Source organism: Periplaneta americana, chromosome 6 (genome assembly GCF_040183065.1).
Source record: "Periplaneta americana isolate PAMFEO1 chromosome 6, P.americana_PAMFEO1_priV1, whole genome shotgun sequence".
In the NCBI taxonomy this organism is placed as follows: Eukaryota; Metazoa; Arthropoda; class Insecta; order Blattodea; family Blattidae; genus Periplaneta; species Periplaneta americana.
The window spans coordinates 102,283,041-102,301,168 of record NC_091122.1 but is presented as its reverse complement, the minus strand read 5'-3'; the positions used below and the strand labels follow the sequence as shown (position 1 = coordinate 102,301,168).

The 18,128-nt window shown below is 36.2% G+C and overlaps 1 protein-coding gene across 2 annotated transcripts in view; it reads left to right on the top strand.

Moving 5' to 3' along the window:
- The first annotated feature begins 3,661 nt into the window (after positions 1-3,661).
- Positions 3,662-18,128, top strand: part of Task6 (TWIK-related acid-sensitive K[+] channel 6) — a 167,897-nt gene continuing 153,430 nt past the window's right edge. Inside the window, exon 1 of one of the 2 annotated variants that reach the window (XM_069828604.1) lies at positions 3,662-3,911. In XM_069828604.1, the coding sequence (XP_069684705.1) occupies positions 3,785-3,911 (127 nt within the window). In that variant the 5' untranslated portion in view covers positions 3,662-3,784. The remainder of the gene's footprint in view (positions 3,912-18,128) is intronic. The other variant, XM_069828603.1, reaches the window with a different exon arrangement.

Here is an 18,128-nt window from a genome sequence, read left to right as displayed (position 1 = left end):
TTGTATCACGTGATGCTTGTACTCCAAACTGAGGCTACTCTTGTGTCTGTAGGAATTATTCTGGCGAACAGCTGTGTGAGAAACTATTCTCTTACAGAGCTGCAGCATTTTATACGTCTTAATAATTATTTTGCCACTTATGATGCGTCTTACTATTTGTTTACTTTTATATTCTACAGAAGAAAATGAAGATTTTAATTGTTGTTCTAGCAACTCTTCAAGGATCAGTTTCTTCTTTATGTCAGAAGGAACTGGACGCCCTCTTAGCAAAGTACGAACTGCAGTGCGCGAGGAAGATTGGTTTGCTTTTTTCTTCTCTGTGATACGAGATGGAGTACAGCATAGGCCTTTTTCATTTTTTTACACGTGAATAAAGCTTTTCCAATTTTTCTGTTAAAAGTTTAAGCTTAATGTTTCGGCTTTTAGTTTTCGAATAACTTCACTATCTTTTATTAGCAGAAGAACTTTTTGCATCCTTTCCCAAATTACTATGATTACATTGTTGAATACATTTGTTCTTAATTTTCGTGCAATATTCTCTCATCCATTCTCTTCGTTTTTCCTTCGCTCTCTTAATTCTCTATTAGTCATGGCCGAAACTGTCTTAATTTTTCCTTGCTTCATCCTTTCAGCCCATATCTTGCTCTCGACGCTATGTAAGCAGCGTGCTTTTCAGGATCTGCTTTCATCATTAAACATTCTGGTTCTATTTTCCTTGCAAGTTGCACGTTTCGACTTTTGACATTTCTTGAAACGTGAGATTTCTTACTTTTATAAATTTCTGTCTTTAAGCTTTCTTTTCTTGTCCTTCCCTTATTTTCGTATTTTTTCCGTCCACTATTCAGTTTACCACCACTCATCGTGTAATACATATACATGTACAATCGCAATGTTATATCCATATAGAACTATGTAGAGATTGCATTTTTCCAGCTACATCATAAACATCACATCAATAATAATTATCATGGCCTGTGAACTAAATATCCCGTTCTAAATAAATGCACGGTGTTTACAGCCACGGTGTCCACTCCCACGGTATCCACATTTCAGACTTCGCGCTGGTGTGTTCTAATTACTTTTAAGCATATTAATTTTTCCGATCATATTTCATAAATAGCCTATGAAGTCATTACTTACCCAGGAGTTGGTAATTTCCCCTTGAGTAGTTGAGGTGGCACTTTATCAACGGTGTCCACTAAAAAAAATAACACTTGCTATTCGATGCTGTTTTTGAACTTGATACACAAGTGCAGATTTTTGTATGTCTGAGAAAGCACCGATACTTCACCGTCTTCATCTCCCGAATGTTCTGGAAGCACCACATTGAACTTCTCTTTTAAAGCTGCAAATTCAAAGCGAAGAATCATCCGCTCCATGGCAAAGCCAAAAACTCGTGGACAAAAACTACATCACTTCTGTAGTGACATTGGGCACTTTTATAAAACTGTTGTATATGGGATGTCTACTTCCTTTAACGCACTTTTCAATACAATGTGTTTCTTTGTAATCGGATTTATAGTTTAAAGGTGATATTTATTGAAATTTATATTTTGTAGTGCGGGACATGCACGGTGTCCACATGTTTGGGTATTCCAAGCTATGCATGACTGTAAGAAAATTTAATATCGACCAAAGTTCAGGGTGGATAACTAGGTGTAATAGTGCTGTATTCTTTACACAGGAGATATTTTTCAAGTTACAAGATATTACAGAAATCTATGCAGGGGAAAGAAATGTGATGGGTTTCGTGAGAATGACCCATATCCTGAAAGCGGAAACAATTCTCTACAATCTGGTAAAACGGTTAAAGTCAAATAAGACTCCTGAATGGATTTATAGAGCGTTACCTAATGTCTAAGTAATTTTTGAATCGAATAAAGGACTTAAGAATATTTATTTTAATACTTTATTCCTTTTTATATTATAAAAATCTCATTTTCACAAAAAAAATTGACTTAAGACCTTTTTCCTCCCGGCCACAGAATATAAAATCTTTAATTTATTGTACTTTGGATATGCGTGATATTAGAGATTCTTAAATTACTGTGTATGCATTTTAAAGGTTAGTAAAGGCGCCATAGTGATTAGTGATTAACCTCAAACAATTATTTTTGTTCGAATCTGCTGTCATCTTTTGAATGAAGATGTAACTCGGGGAGTTTCTGGCAATGTGTCGAGTTCTCTCTGATTTTGCTTGTGGTCCTTCTTATTTGACCTGGGGGGCTGTCCCTATCAACATTTTGTATGTTTGGTCTTAGAAGAGTTCGCAATCCTTTATAGAGCTTTTTAGTGTCACTTCATCTATTTGTTTTCCTCTGTTTGTGTGCACCTGCATGTATGAAATTACTCATCTTCCATGGAACCAATCTTAATTAAACTGTATATTTTAATGTAATCATCATCTTACGATGTTTGGTGACGTATATACGTCCGTTGATGTGACATATTAATGAATTTAAATACTATTATAGTCACAATCATGCCATGGTATGAAAGAAAAATTACACAACCTCAGGAAGTCGCAGGTTCGATTCCCGCTCGAGGTTGTGTAATTTTTCTTTCATACCATGGCATGATTGTGACTATAATAGTATTTAAATTCATGTATATTTTAATGTTCATTGATACCGAACAAATAAGAAAAGGCAAAACTCTCGATACTGACATGGAAAATCAATTAGTTCGAAATATCCTTCGCCTTGATTCTAAAGGCTATATAGCTTAACAATTAATTATGTAAGAGAATTTATATTCTGACGTAATACGTTTTTGCATTTTACGTTTTTATTAGTTCGTTTTCTTCAGTTTCATTTCAGTTTACTTCGTATTATTGTTCACGGAGTCGTTATCTTTCCTTTTATTACTTTTAAAGTTCATTTCATAATTTTTTGTTTAATTATTTTTGTACCAGTACGTATCCCATTGTGATTATATTTTTGACGCTTCTGGTTGGGTGAAAAAGAAGACTTCAACCGTATTAGAGTAAAAGGTAATTAATAAATAACATAGTGTTGTTATAGAAAATGTGGCACATTAGGCTACTTGTCTCCTCCCCCCCCGAAATATATTATAGCCCCTTCAAATTTACGGAGCTAGCTTTGAGCCTGGCCGGTCTTAATCTTATTACGAATTAAAATAGAATATTAACAATAAGCTTATTTTGTAGAGATATTACATTTCTGCCGCCGACAAGGACGTTATAAAATATTATTGTATTATTAACATTCGTCTGATGAAGAACTTCACATTCGCTGTAATAATTATTTTAGAAGGATAACAGGCAGGACCTGCATAGTTGACCTACTCAGAAGATTACGGTATTTCCACCTCGCTAAACTTGCCACTGCGATATCAGAAGGAAGACTGAAGTTCACTCACATTATTTTGGACTTCTACACTTGATCACTGCTTTCTTAATTAGAGAGTATTTTATAATTAACATAATGAGAAAAGAAGAAACAAGAAACGTTAAATAAATTTCTTTTATTCGTATAAATATACGCTAGAATCAGATTTTATTACATTGTGACTACTTCCTAATGTCCTGTCATCGGTACCGGACAAACATTAATTCGACGACTGATACAAGACGTCTAGCACATCTGATGTGTGCTTGTTGTTTCAGGCAATGGACGACATGCACCGAGAAGAGGTGCTGGTGGGGGCGGCGGGGGCGGGGGCGGTGGTGTGCAGGTCGTGAAGCCGGACTGGGCCGCCGCCGTGTAGCAGCATAGCGGCCTAGCTCTGGGGCGCAGCCACCCAGCATGGTGTCCACCAGAGAATGAAGAAGCAAAACGTCCGGACCTTGTCCTTGATAGTCTGTACGTTCACATATCTTCTCGTGGGAGCCGCAGTCTTCGACGCTCTCGAGTCTGAAACAGAGAAAAAACGCTGGGATGTTCTAGACGGTGAGCCCATCAGTTGCCAGATCTTAATCCTGAATCGCACTTTATGATGTTCTTCATCACTATGCTATTTATTGGGTTGAAACAAAAGTTGGTAGCATTTTTTCGCTGACAAAAATTTTTATGTAAGATAAATAGAAGACAAAACTTAATCAGTAATATAGCCTATTCTCCTATATTAGGCCTTCTTATGACTCTGCCTACGCTGGGGTATAGTTTTTCTATTTCGCGTCTGAAGAAAGCTGCTGTTTTGGAGTTAAAGAACTCGTGAAGCCAAGTTTGTAAGGCATCTTTATCAAAGGAGTTCCCTTGAATATTGTTGGATAAAGAACGGAGAAGTGGAAATTTGAGGGCGCAAGATCGAGAGAGTATGGGGGTTATGGCATCACTTCCCAACCAAGCTCCTGGATAGTTTCTTTCGTCATGATAGCGGAGTGCGGGCTTGCATTATCGATTTGCAGCAGCACTTGATGCTGTTTTCCCGGTCGATTTTCTTCAATTGCGGCCGCGAGGCTTCTGAGTTTTTGGAAATAAATGTCATCAGTTATGGTTACACTCCTGGGAAACATTTATAGTACACGACGCCTTCTTTATCACACAAGACGCATAATATCATCATATGTGGATGGACACTAACTTTTGATACGAGATGTAGTGTGTTAAAACGACAACCATTTCTTGCAGTGCTTTCTCTGATAGAATTTGGAATTCACCCCATAAGATGGCACAAATTTTTCGAGCCGCCTCCGCTGCCTCTACTCCTGTATTAAACTCGACAGCAGAATATGTCGGAAGTCTTCTTTGTTTTTCTTTTCATTTGACACTCCATACTTTTTAGCCCACAAATAGCACACATTTTCTTCAAATCCGCAAAATTCAAGGCGTATTTACAAGCACAACACTCCAAATGACAAGTGATAAACAATCTCCTAACAACGCAGCGTTGAAATGACTAAAAACGCTACGAACTTATGCATAAACTTAATATTATCTCTTAGCCCGTTTTGAGGGGTGGGAAACGGGCTGGGGACTGCCCTAGGACGTAGGCCGCTTGGATGAGCCCTTTATACTACCCGGAATGAAATTATATGCATGTCCTAAGACCTTCCGCGCTGTAGATTCCTCACGGACCGCCCCCGAACTCCCCTGCAGCCTGCAGAATTCCTTTCACCTTTCCCTTAGCCCCGGTCCCACGAGCTACCATTAGCTCCAGAGGAGAGCCCACGATACATAGCACTACCAACTAGCAACTGACCATATACCATGGGGTCCAATATCGGTGGCGGCTCGCAGCTGACTACATCGGAGCAAGTTAAAAATATGGGAAAGAAACTAAGAAGATGATGATGATGATTATGATGATGATGATGATGATGAAAGAGGGAAGAGTAATTATGATGGCGAAACGAGTCCGAGATTCAACGCCGAAAGTTACCTAGCAATTCTGCTTCAATTGGTCTAGGAAAAATCTCGGAAAAAACCTCAGCCATGTAACTTTTCCTAACCATGATTTGAACCCGGGTCCGATTCTTTTACGGTGAGACATCCTAACCGTTACTTCACAGCGGTGAACAACGCATGCCATACTGGATCAATCCTCACGGTTATTGCTCAAGAATAGATGCCAGATTGTGATCCTGACTCATATTTTATTGTTTCCTTTCGCAATATAAAATTGTCATTAAAATGTGCAGAAGAATAACAATACTAGTACAGGAACAGCATAAAATAGCGTAAATCGTACCAATTTTAACAGTTCCTACCAACCACCGTGCTACTGTGCAATTGTTTCACAGCAGTTGTTATACTGTATATATGTACGATTTTGAATAACTAACAAAATGTTAATTAATTAATTAATTTAGAAATCTTCTCACTATTCGTGAGCTGCCACAAGGGACAAAGAGTACTTAACCATATAAATTTTTACAAGTGCAGTGAACCATTAATTTTGTTTTGACAACGAAACTCCTACAAGTACATAGCTGCAAATACATTTTGTGATTGGTGGAAATATACCTAGCTTTAGAGAGGCAAGTGTTACAAAAAAGTAAAGAATGCTAATGAACTTGGTTTCATTTCTAATATAGGTGATGCTTCAGGAGAGCAATTGATCCTTTCAATGCAGCTAAAGTTACAATCGGAATAATAGACGTAGGTATTCCAAGCCTCTTAAACACATATTTCATGAAGAGAGTAGCGGTATCTCTTGCTCCAATCAGAAATCCGATTACTTCAAGGTCTTCTAGCTGGTACTTTTGAAGGTAATGTGGAATGGTAGGATTGTAGATATTCTTTTTTTCCTTATCCATTTCTGCTGGCTGTTCCTCATTCGTTTCGAAACGCACACTGGGATCAATTATGAATCCAGATCATGTAGATTCCTTGAAAGCTATTATATCTATGCGCCGTGTACTGCCAGCGACGGAGAGACCATGTACTTCTTCGGCATCTTCGGTGTTGTAATCGACATCTTTAAGGGCAGTGGCTATAATTGATCGTACTTGGTGGTGTCTAGCGTTTCGCAGACCTTCGCCGTGCGGACAGGATCCCAGAACGTGTTCAAGAGTTTCAACCTCGTTGTGGCAATGCCTACAACGGTTGTCCTGAGATCTTCCCGGCACAGCACGTACTGCAGCAACATTTCCAACCATTTTAATGCCATCGCGCCATTCGCTGTTGGAGAGTCCTTCGTGTTTACAAATCCATTTGTTGGCACTAGGATATTGTTTAAATAAAACTACGCCTTTCCCTTTCTGTGGATGACGACACAAAATATCAAATTCTCTGTTCCTCAGAAGGTTACGAATCTTTGTAGCATTTAAGAAATGTTCATTCTTATGAAATAAGGCATCTTCTGGAACAATGTTCAGAGATTGGGCACATCTAACGCTCTACTTATGAACTTGACGTGTTTGTATGATATGTGGGTTTTGATATTTATGTAAACATCGAAGGGCATTAATTTGTTGTAATAGTGCTTCCCATTTTTTTTCGAAAAATTCCTAGTCCTTTGTACTTCCTGGGACTAAAGACCACTGCATCAGGAATGTCTGTAGGCAGATTCAGCACCTCTTTCAGTGCACTTTTTATTAATTTGTCGGTGTCATCCAAGAACTTTTTTGGTATAAGTTCAGAAGAGATGGTTTGAAATTGATTTATTAAGGAAGGACAGATGGAGGTATTTAGAACACAATATTTCTGGTCTGCATGAAGAGAAGGTGACGAGGTAAGAGTTTCAAGTTTGTTATTTAGATATTTTAGTGTTGACTGGGGATTGAACACTATTGAGTCAGAGAAGTTTACTCTCAGATAGGGAACAGAGTCGTTTGTACCAATAGATTTAATTTCAAAATCAGGATATATACTGATATTGTGTCCGACAAGCTTACCTTTGGAGATATTTATTATTACGGATTTATTAGGATTTAAGCTTAGCCCAATGTCTGTAAATCTTTTATAAGCCATTCTTGTTAGTTCAATAGCGGAAACTTCATCTTTACCAATAATTACGGTATCGTCAGCAAAGCCGAGAACAGTTAAAGGAAGCAGTCCTGGGACAAGTTCAAATCCAAAAGTTGATGTTATTGTCTGCTCGTATAACTCATTTAAAATATGATCTGTTGCTAAATTATATAAAGCTCATGACAGAGGAGATCCTTGCATGACTCCTTTCTTTAGAACAATTGGCTTAATTTTTGTGTGACCTCATTCAATTCGTGTTGTGTTTCCCTCTTGTAAAGCTATCACAAGTTGGGTAAGTTGTGTTGGGGCAGGAGAACTTTCCAAAGTAGCTCTTACATGGTCATGGCCAATACTATCAAAAGCTTTCGTGATGTCCAGAAAGACAATTGTTACGTCAGTCTTTTTTGTTTTAGCAGCATGAAGAACTATTCGGAGAATTGAAGTATTTATTAGTGTCCCTGGTGTTTTAGAAAAACCAGTTTAGTAGTCATTAAATGATATGAAATTTCGTAATCTCTTGTCCAAAATGCGATCGATTACCCTACGAAGTATAGATGAGATCGTTATTGGACGCCAGTTAGATATCTCTTGACTATCCCCTGACTTGGAAACCAAACCTGTCCTTGCTACATTACAATACGGAATGAATAACTTAAAAAAACACTGCGTTCATGTTACAACTTTCGAAACTGCTGAAGTATTACAGCATTTTCTCCATAATAGCAATACTTTTATGCGAAAATAAACCTTTTAAGATGAAATTTCGCCAGAATACCTTCGATTACCGCCTCACACCAGCCTTATTACGTCTCGCAAAATGTTATTCAAAGAAGCAACTCTAATCATAGGGCACTTATCATGCTCGAATGGCTTTACCTTTAACCTTGGCTTTGTTAGGTTCATGAATACTTATCGGTACATAGCCTATGTGCTGCTGAAAATCGTAATATACTAATTTTCGCTGCAAATTAACGATTTTTCAGACACAGTTTATAGTTTAAGGAATTGAAAAGCTTTATATGTTGATTTCAACAGTGCAGTATGTGCAAGATCAATTAATTGTAGCTGCAACTCTAGAGGCAAATTTGCTTTATTTGCGGAAGGGGGCGACAGAAGAGGTCTAATTTTTGTTGAATCATTTCCATTTAGCATCTCTGAATACTTCAGTTTTTAATAATGCAATGTTTTCCACATATTAAGTACAGTATGCTTCCTTGTTCTAGACATCGCAACTCAACGTATGCATGGACAACCCTTCATCGCTACCCGTCTTTCGGTGCATTGTAGTAGGGGAAGTAATTTAACCCACGTGCAGACCAATCTGCCCGCCGCGTGCTGCTGCCCATACAAGCTTGAATATGCGCCTCTGCCTTGAAGACAGGTAGTAGTACGCGAACAGTATTTTTTAGAATCGCTGACCTAAATCTTAGGTCTACTATCTAATGATGTTCGTAACAATGTTTGTAATGATGATGGTGATTAAGATAATATTGATAGTGGTGATAATTACGATTATATTGAGGAGAATGAAGAAACAGAATCTGAGTACGCCAGAGTAAACTGAAGGAGACGCTTGCCTATTTAAATCTCCTGATTGGTTGTTAGGTCTGAGCGACGCGTCACAAACCTCAGACTTCCGGTTGCAACTCTGTCATTATCGAACGTCTGATCACTGCAATACGTTCTCCTTTTTTACCAAACACAGTATGTACCTCGTAGTGCTTATTACATCGTGGAAATTACCTTCGAACTCAGAGCTATGTTCCTCTGCTTTATACAAGAAGCGGAGAAAAAAAATGAAACGTTACAAAATTTCAATTTCACACAAATACAGATTTTCAATACACATGATAAAGAAACAGTAGTCCTTGCATATCGTCTGTTAGCTCATCTGTCCGTCAGTCTGTGAATAGAATTTTCTCCTGAACTACTTCGCGTATTTTTTCCAAACTAAATTCACCCGTAAAATACAAGCCTACACGTGAAATCTGATAATTTATACTTCAAACATACCGGTAGCAACAAGTGATTTTCTTCTTATTTTTTACATCTTTATTATACTCGTACAATGTTCTTTTTTGCCTTGTTTTATTTTATCTCCTCGCTTGATCCCGAATTACAAGACAATGAAGTGTAGGTAAGGGTATATCCTCGACCAACACTAGACATATTCACATTGCGAGCCTCCTTGATCATCTTGTCAGCATGGCGTATGGCGAGACAACACACCATAAGGGACAACTACTCAGGCCTGTGGTCGGAAGGTAAATATTCACTGTCCACGTCAGGAATCGAAATTAAAAACACTGACCGTTTGGATGGGAATCGCATATACTATCCTCAGATCCACAGAGGAGAACATATGAAAATGAAAATTCATTATCCTTGCGAAACAGATTTCCAAATGTTGGCTTAAATAAAAACTCTCACTACCCGAGACACCGCAAAAGTGATTTGAAGAATATAATGCGCTGTTTTTATCCAAGTTAATGCACCGAGTATGTTCATGCTCAAGTGCATAGAAACGAAGAAAGAAGGAAAGAAAGAAAGAAAGAAAGAAAGAAAGAAAAAAGAAAGAAAGAAACACAGACATAAACTACATATTTACAGCGATAGACCTATTAGACGCTCAAGGAAACTCTGGAGAAATAAGAGAAAGGAACAAACTACGGCTAATCCTTGAGAGAGAAGAAGAAGAAGAAAAAGAAGAAGAAGAAGAAGGCGATTATAATTTATTGTGAAGAAGAAGTAAAAGAGGAAAGTAAGCAATGAAGTGTAGTCTAATTTTTTTTTTCAAAACTAACATCATTTCCTTATAGTCGTGGTGCTGAAAGAACACAAACGGTAATAAAGGCCTATTCAGAATAGGCCCAGGTGAGTTCCATTTTACTTTCTCTTTATACGGTGTAAGTACAAGAGGAAGTATTGTGATGCTGCTAAAAATTTATTTCAAGATTTTCCCGAAAATACACATTTTCAACATCCTGATACCGATAAAGTGGTTTTGGGCTTACCGCCTTTGAACTCAAAATCTATCCTAACAATTTTCTCTTAAATTTTGTTCCTTGGGTTGGATGAAAAGGTAATGAAATGTATTCCTCAGTCGACTGTGTTTCCAAACATCTATTTTTTGGATAAATAAATTATGATATGTAGAATTATTTCTACTTTTGGTTGCGAATTTTGTTAGCCTAAGGACAAGTCCCCACAACTCCCTAGACTAAGCTACATACTCTTAATAATGAGCTTGTCAGTTTTACACTACTAGATTCCCTGTCAAACTTAATGAGAGCTTGTACTTACTTACTTACTTATTTACTTACTTACTGGCTTTTAAGAAACCCGGAGGTTCATTGCCGCCCTCACATAAGCCCGCCATTGGTTCCTATCCTGAGCAAGATTAATCCAGTCTCTACCATCATATCCAACCTCCTCAAATCAATTTTAATATTATCTTCCCATCTATGTCTCGGCCTTCCCAAAGGTCTTTTGCCCTCCGCCCTCCCAACTAACACTCTATATGCATTTCTGGATTCGCCCATAAGTGCTACATGTCCTGCCCATCTCAAACGTCTGAATTTTATGGTCCTAATTATGTCAGGTGAAGTATACACTGCGTGCAGCTCTGTGTTGTGTAACTTTCTCCATTCTCCTGTAACTTCATCCCTCTTAGCCCCAAATATTTTCCTAAGAACTATATTCTCAAACACCTTAATCTCTGTTCCTCTGTCAGAGTGAGAGTCCAAGTTTCACAACCATACAGAACAGGTAATATAACTGTTTTATCAATTCTAACTTTCAGATTTTTTGACAGAAGACTAGATGACAAAAGCTTCTCAACCGAATAATAACACGCATTTCCCATATTTATTCTGCGTTTAATTTCCTCCCGAGTGTCATTTATGTTTGTTACTGTTGCTCCAAGATATTTGAATTTTTGCACCTCTTCGAAGGATAAATCTCCAATTTTTATAGTTCAATTTCGTACTATATTCTGGTCACGAGACATAATCATATACTTTGTCTTTTCGGGATTTACTTCCAAATCTATCTCTTTACTTGCTTCAAGTAAAATTCCCGTGTTTTCCCTACTCATTTGTGGATTTTCTCCTAATTTATTCACGTCATCTGCATAGACAAGCAGCTGATGTAACCCGTTCAATTCCAAACCCTCTCTGTTATCCTGAACTTTCCTAATGGCATACTCTAGAGCAAAGTTAAAAAGCAAAGGTGATAGTGCATCTCCTTGCTTTAGCCCACAGTGAATTGGAAACGCATCTGACAGAAACTGACATGTACCGACTCTGCCGTATGTTTCACTGAGACACATTTTAATTAATCGAACTAGTTTCTTGGGAATACCAAATTCAATAAGAATATCATATAAAACTTCTCTCTTAACCGAGTCATATGCCTTTTTGAAATCTATGAATAACTGATGTACTGTACCGTTATACTCCCATTTTTTCTCTAATATCTGTCGAATACAAAAAATCTGATCAATAGTCGATCTATTACGCCTAAAACCATACTGATGATCCCCAATAATTTCATCTACATATGGAGTTAATCTTCTCAAAAGGATATTGGACAACATTTTGTACGACGTCAACAAAAGTGATATTCCTCGAAAGTTACTACAGTTAGTCTTGTGCCCCTTCTTAAAAATAGGTACGATTATGGACTCCTTCCATTGTTGTGGTACAATTTCCTTTTCCCAAATTGCAAGTAAAATTTTATAAATTTCGCTAGATAATGTCCTTCCACCCTCTTGTATTAATTCTGCTGGAATTTGATCAATACCTGGAGACTTGTACTTTTTCAGATTTTGTATCGCAATTTCGACTTCAGAAAGTGTGGGTTCCGGTATAAATGGCTCAGCAGTTTGTATTTGAATTTCGTCCCGATCATTTGTATTTGGCCTATGTATATTTAGTAGTTGCCCAAAATAGTTTTTCCATCTGTTCAGGATTGAATGAGTGTCTGCAAGCAAGTCACCATTCTCATCCTTGATCACGTTTACCCTTGCCTGATATCCGTTTTTAAATTCCTTTATACCCTTATATAAATCTCGAATGTTTTTATTCTTACTATTTGACTATAATTATGTGTGTGTATTCCGCCTTTGCTTATCATACAATTAAATGAATAAATTAATTAGTCATATTTTTCATTAACGTTTTCGGTACGTAAATTGTACCATCTTCAGATGTATGTATATGATGCTAATTGTTAACCAAGCCTATGGGTACATGTATCGTAGACTTAAATGATCAGTGTTTTTGTGCATACTGTGCTATGTCGGTGAAGTGTTGCCATGATTACATAAATGATTACCTTAACTCTTATATACTATTTGCTGGTACAACACATTATCAAAATTAAATTAGAATGTTTCAGTCAATATTTAAAACACTATTTAAAAATACTATTTAAAAAACACTGTTTAAAACTGTTTAAAAAGCACATAGTTTGTACATCACTTTAAATATATGAAGTATGTGATCACTTATTGTGTGGTGTTTGCCGATGTGAAGTTAAATGAGGCAGTTGTGGTGATCTTGTTATTTAGCGTTGAGCTGGACGCAGTATCGTTAACATGGCTATGTTTGCTAAAAGTGATGTTGAGACACTTCTATAATAGTTGATGGCATTACTGGGATTTGTACCCATAGATGTAATGTTGTAACAGAATGAAGGTTGTCAAGTCCATGGATTTAGTATCGCCTGGCGTGTAGTTTTAACGTGTATTGGTCTGCTCGTGCTTGATGCTAGGCTGTATGCACAAAAACACTGATCATTTAAGTCTACGATACATGTACCCATAGGCTTGGTTAACAATTAGCATCATATACATACATCTGAAGATGGTACAATTTACGTACCGAAAATGTTAATGAAAAATATGACTAATTATTTTATTCATTTAATTGTATGATAAGCAAAGGCGGAATACACACACATAATTATAGTCAAATTGTGATAGCTTATCGGTATACCTTCAACATGAAATTCTTACTATTTGTTTCTATCTCATTCAGTTTTTCCTTCAAGTAATCTCTCTTTTTATTCCTAAGTGTACGACTTGCTTCCCGTCTTTCATTGAAATAATTATCTCCATTCTCCACGATTGGATCCTGTAAGAATTTCAATTTTGCCTGTTTCCTTCTATCTACTACAATGGAACAATCTTCATCAAACCATGGTTTCTTTTTCTTAGTTTCATGATAACCTATGCTCTGCTCAGCTGCAATTTTGATATTATCTTGGATATTGTCCCACATGCTATTAACATCTAACTCTTCCACAGCTTCGTCAGCAGTTGCTAAAGCAGCAAACCTATTTGAAATTGCAACCTGATAACGTTGCTTAGTTTCCTCGTCCTTTAATTTCAGAATATTGAATCTACTAATATTAGCTTGTTGCTCTACTCGCTTGGCTACTGATAGTCTTTCTCTTAATTCTCCAATTACCAAATAATGGTCAGAATTACAGTCTGCCCCCCTGAAAGTTCGCATGTCTACTATACTAGTGTGCCTTCTTTTATCTATTAAGATGTGATCTATCTGGTTATGTGTCATTCCGTCTGGAGAAGTCCACGTATATTTATGTATATCCTTATGGGGGAATGTTGTACTCTTGACAATTAAATTTTTTGATGTGGCAAAGTTGACTAACCTAACTCCATTGTCATTACTACTTACGTGTAGGCTCTCTTTTCCAAGTTTAAATATATCCTCCCGTCCTACTTTAGCATTGAAATCCCCCAATAAAACTTTCATGTGATATCTAGGTAACTTATCGAAAGTGTGTTCCAATTCCTCATAGAAGCTATTCTTTATATGGTCGTCTTTCTCTTCTGTAAGTGCATGAGCATTTATAACTACGATATCGCACCATCTGCCCTTAAGTACTAAATACGATAACCTGTCACTGATAAATTCGACCTTTTTTACTGCTGATTTTTTTCTTTTATGTACAAAGAATCCTGTTCCTAATTGGTGATTATTGTTTCCTTCCCCATAATATGATAAGTAATCGCCTATTTGTGATATGCCATTCCCATCTAACCTAACCTCTTGTACTCCCACTAAGTTTATTCTATATCTAGCCAGTTAATGAAAGCTTGTACACAGAAAATATACGCTAACTGTAGTTCCTATGTAACTATTTCGTAAAATCGGTTAAATAGAATATACATTATTAATTTTGTCCAGATAGATTTGCGTTTTGACTCACTGTGCACTGTACTGTTGAGCCTGTCAAGATAAAACTAGACATAGTGCTATCAAAAAACCCTGGCTACATCCCTGTCCTTAGAGAGTGAAGAAGGTCTTCTATAAAAAAATTGCTTACAGTACACCCAAGTATTTGAAGCTGCCCACTTGCCCTATTGCCTCATTTCGAATTCGCACGTTAACTACTTCCAGCAACCTTATGTGTTGTTAAACGATCGTTTTGAACATTCAAAAATATTCTTCTAGATAACAAAGTATGACAACAGAGAACCTTGAAAATTTATTTATTTTGCAACCAGAAAAAAGGTAAACAAAGAAATATAGTGTACAGTGAGGGACATAATTGTTGACAGGGCGAAAATATTTCCAGATCTGTAGCGCGGTTCATAAAAGGTTATAGTATTAGTTCCTTCTCAACATATACAGGATGGAAGGTAAGGTAGTACATTAATTGACAGGAGTCATAGAACTGATTATTTAGAGTAAGTTTTGTCAAATAAAAAAAATTAGTGATAGTGAGATAATTACAAGTGCTTCGAAAGCGCTGACGGCAATTGGAAGATGCCTCAACGCCGCATAAGTACTACCCCACACCCCATGCAGTCAGGGACTTAAAGGGGGTGGGTTAAGTTCAACTACCTTTCACCGTATATCTTGCAGCAGGTGTGGGGAGGACGGTAGCAAACAAATGAGCCGTTCAGAGCAAAAGTGGTGTAAGTCAAAATTGGATAATGAGGTTTAAAGTAAAAAATTCTGCAAAATACAGCGCAAAGTAGCAATTAATATGTCGTTCTTGCTATCCACTGACTACTAATAGTTTAAATAAAGTGAATATTAATTGCTACTCTGCGCTGTATTTTACAGAATGTTTACTTCAACCCTCATAACCCATTCTTGACTTACACCACTTCAGCTCTGAACGGTTCAAATGTACTGAGCTTCGGTGCAATACTTCGCGAGCTAATCTGAGGATAAATCTTCGCAGAAAAATTACCTACGTAAACTCCGGATAGGGACGTAACTGTTATTTGTTTAGTTTGTGTAATTTATTGTCAGAAAATGTAAATTAGTAAACCGAATGAACAAAATAGCTCATGTCCGGGTGCAGTTCAACAATTAATGCAGAATTATCAACTTACAATGCAAAACACTAACAATTCAATACTAGGTATGGCATAATAATAATAATTTTAATGAAAGCAAGAAATAACGTGAAACTCAGGAAATTATGTCCAAATTAGTGAAAACTCTTAGGATTGAAGTTTCAGTTACAATTAATGAAAAAAATAAAACTGTTGTAACTTTGTGAACAAGGTGTAATTAACATTACAGTTTGTTGTTTTACTAATTTCTAATTCTGGGTATTAATAATGAGATAAAGAGTAATAAACTTTGTAAACCGCATTCCACTCACATCTTACAGGTACTGTTCAAAATTTCCACCATCAGCGTTCGTGCAGCTTTCACACATTCTAGTCCAATTATGACGAACTCTGGCCAGTAGTTCTTCACTGTTCCGAATTACTTCCGCGGCCTGGATCATGTCTAAGTACTCACGATTTGTGAACTCTGGCATCTCGCAGTTTTGAAATAAACTAAACAGTATCGCTGTACGTCCAACTTCACACTAATGTAATGTAAACATCACAACAGCTGATCAGTTGCGAGTACTAGGCCAACTGTCTGCCGTCCGGACAGCGATGCCAGATTTTTAGACCTTTGTATGTGACCCGACAATCAAAGTTTCCAATGTTTCTTCAATCGATTAAATTGAAATCTGTGAATTTTCTAATTAAAATACTGCTGCAACGTGAACATAATAAACGTTCTCTTCGTTGTTATACAAGGAATTGAACCGTATTTTAAACAGTATTCGAAAATATTCGCGATCGAAATGTCGGCATAAAAGTATTATTTCTTCAAAAACCTCGACAAAACGAGCAAAATGGTATTATACTTTTTTGTTCGTTATATTTCAAGGAATCACATCCTACAATGTCCCTTTTGTTCATATTGAGTCTTAATGTATAATAAAGAAACATAATGTACATTTTCCCTGGAAAAGAATGAGACAATTGAATATTCCTAAGTCTCAGATGTAAGACACTGCGCATGATCGAAGACCAGAGCACTGATACACAAGATAACGAATATTGAGTTATTTAAATTCAGGCTATTTGGTTTGTTACTAGCATCGTTCCGAAATTCACTTCAAAAACTGCAAAAAAAAAAACATGATAATATTACGTAAATAAAAGATAAATATACACATAAATCTTGTAGTTAAATCTACAATGGACCTTCATAACTAGATCGACACTCCGCACAGAAAGGAAAGTTTTCGTGTCGTTTCAATAGCTCAGACGCTAAGACTTCTGCGTGTTGTGTAGAAGAGTGCGAGTTCGATTCTTAGTCTACACAACGATTTTTTTTTGCCTAAATAACGTTGAAATAGAGTTTTACAATGTCCTGAGATTAAGTGTGAATGATCGCAAACAATAGAAAATTACAAGTTATAATATTATAAACGTTAATCTAATGAATGCATTTATATACACACACACATATACAATGTAAATGCATATATATTAAAAACTAAAAATTAAAATGAAATTAAAAAATATTCCTAAGCTACACAGACAAACTTTTACAAAGGTTTAGAGACCTTACGCTATGTCATTTGTTGAGTAATTATTACAATATTTTATTAATAGCTTTCCCATATGTGTAAGAAATGCACTCGCACAAAACAATTTTTGTTAAAAGTGTGGCTTTGGATTATTTCATTCTCACCCCTTCAGTTGATTTTAACTATTTTATCTACGTGTTTGCAATAGTGTTTAATTTAATGGCTGCATTCAATTTTATTCATATTATGATTGAATGAAAAAGCACTGTTGCAGTTATTCACTAATTACATATATGAATATTAATTATTAAATGCATTTGTTAAGTAACCAATTGCAGTATCTTTTGCAAAATCTTGAATGTTTAAGTTGTCAATAATATTACTGTACTATATACTATAAGACGTTAAAAGAATTTGCAATAGATTTGGGATCCTCTACTTTATAATCACTAATTTTAATGAAAAAATATTTTCTTTCTTAGGATATCTACAAGTTTAACTTTAATAATATTACGAATAGCTTTAATTACATTATCTGAATTTTGTACTTTTCTATTCAAATGTGTTCTATTTCCCTCTTTCATAATTTTTTATAAATTACACTCCTACTTCTTGTAGTATTTAAGAACATGAAGATCATTACATTGCAACTCATTACATATAGATTCTTCTTTTTAATACATGAGATTTTTAAGTCCCTACGTTATCTACATGTTTTTACTTTTGAATTTTTTCACAACATTGAGCGAAGAACTTCCAGTGAAGTGATTCTGAAATTAAGTGAAAAATACAATACATTTACTCTTATTATCAGTAGTACCAGTGTCGTATACGTTTTTCCAAGATTCATTTTGTATACATAAATGTAAATAATCACTAGATACAGCA